Genomic DNA, 1,891 nt, shown 5'->3' with positions numbered 1-1,891 from the left:
GATCCTTACGATCACATTGCGCGTGGCCCACAGGAGATGCAAATCCGTATATATTATATATGTGAACATATCAAAGGTATTCAATACTGTTCCACATAGGACTACTATTTGTACACTTCAGGAGGCGAATTTACCATCTTAATCCCTAGAGTATTTGAAGTCTGCATACGCTAATGCTGAGGCTATGCCGGATGCACGAATGCGTGCTGCGGTGCGTACTTGATTGCGTTTGGCCCACGATGACGCTGCTGGATACTTGCGTGAGCAAATGCGATGGGGCGGACTAGGGCTGCCACTACTTAGAACTTTAATTTTTTAATCAAACTCCGGCGACTCCAGCGACTGTGTAGTAGTCAGCTTCTATTTGACTAAGGTAGTTGCTGAGATACCTTTCGTGACCCGACAGTTAATCTGCTGTTAAAAGCTCAGACAACGTTGCAGCGTAACCTTATAAAGACTCTTGAGGTGGTAATGGACTCCGCAAGTCTGATGCCAATCGCTCGAGTTTGCCCTGAGTGGTTGAGTGCCTCAGCCATTCCAAGGACTCATTACTTGCATTGTGATCCCGTCCGTGGCAACCGCCTACCAGCTAGAGCGGGAGTCGTGCTGGGACATTCGGATATTCCGAAAGGGAATCCCTAGTGCACTACATGCAGCCTTGTTTCGGAACGCACGTTAGGGGGATCTTGCGACACAACGATCTGTGTCATCATCAAGCATACGTAACGAGTCCCGAGAAAAATTGTATTACCAAGTATCGTCCTACGAAGTATTGACGAGAGAATATTCATTTAAGTGTGAAGACTTCGAGGATCGGGAAATCTCACTGTATCTCCGTATTTCGCGATATGCCCTTCATTTTATTAAATGTATTATTTTCATCACTAAACCAAAGATCATTTATTTTTCCATCCTACAAATTTCTACTATTTAATTCGTTCACATTGTGATATGAATATTCACAAGTTTTCATGATTATCTCCTGACAGTTATAGAAAGATTCTCACAACCCGTATCAAGATATTGTTTAAGATTTTGTCATAATACTAGACAGCAAATAAAACACGGAGGATACCTAACGATAGAAGAGCTTGAGCAAGCTACCAACCGAATCATACTCATACTCCAGAAATGTCACAAATATGGTTATTCGTGGGTTATGACTCCTGCAAGCCGGTCGTGGGCGCCGTGCAAGGCATCTTAAACGCAGTGAAACAGATCTGGCCGGTCAACGGAAGGGTAACGGTAAAATCAGTAATTTGGAAGTGCGTGATTTGCTATAGAATGAAAACCAGAACTCTGCAATATCCAATAGCCCAACTTCTGACAAATAGAGACAAATTCGAGCAACCATTCTTAGCGGTGGGCGCCGACTATTGCAGGCCATTTTATATCAAGGAGAAAAAACAGCGCAACGCAAAACGATTGGTGGCTTATGCAGCACTATTTGTTTGTTTTAGCATAAAGACAATACACATCGAATTAGTCAGTGCTCTCACCTCTGACGGATTTCTTGCAGCACTGAGGAGATTCTTCACTAGGCGCGGAAAATTCATAGATTTTTATAGTGACAATACTGCAACATTTACCGAGGCATATAATGAATTACAAATAACCATTGCAACGATAAACTCCGAAACGAATATACATTTCCGAAACTACTTGTTAAATAATAACATAAGGTAACACTTCATCCTATTTCGCACACCTCACTTTGGCGGATTATGGGAAGCCGCAGTAAAGGCACTCGAACATCACTTGATTCGCATCGTAAGGACACACTCTTCACGTATGAAGAACTAGCAACGTTCATGATAGAAATTGAAGAGATCCTAAACTTTAGACCATTAACGTCATTATCCTCTCATTTCCTAGTACCCTAGTACCTAGT

At 42.4% G+C, this 1,891-nt stretch overlaps 1 protein-coding gene across 1 annotated transcript; it reads left to right on the top strand.

Annotated features, from left to right (window-relative positions):
* The first annotated feature begins 1,131 nt into the window (after positions 1–1,131).
* LOC122571725 lies at positions 1,132–1,686 on the top strand. Its single transcript, XM_043735784.1, has one exon. It carries the CDS (start codon positions 1,132–1,134, stop codon positions 1,684–1,686), a length of 555 nt encoding a protein of 184 aa, XP_043591719.1.
* Positions 1,687–1,891: the final 205 nt, after the last annotated feature.

The sequence above is a fragment of the Bombus pyrosoma genome, linkage group LG10, assembly GCF_014825855.1.
Source record: "Bombus pyrosoma isolate SC7728 linkage group LG10, ASM1482585v1, whole genome shotgun sequence".
Lineage (NCBI taxonomy): Eukaryota > Metazoa > Arthropoda > Insecta > Hymenoptera > Apidae > Bombus > Bombus pyrosoma.
This window is presented reverse-complemented; position numbering and strand designations above follow the sequence as displayed.

Excerpts from the sequence above, each read along its gene's own strand:
- LOC122571725 (XM_043735784.1), top strand. The coding sequence starts at position 1,132 with ATGTCACAAATATGGTTATTCGTGGGTTATGACTCCTGCAAGCCGGTC.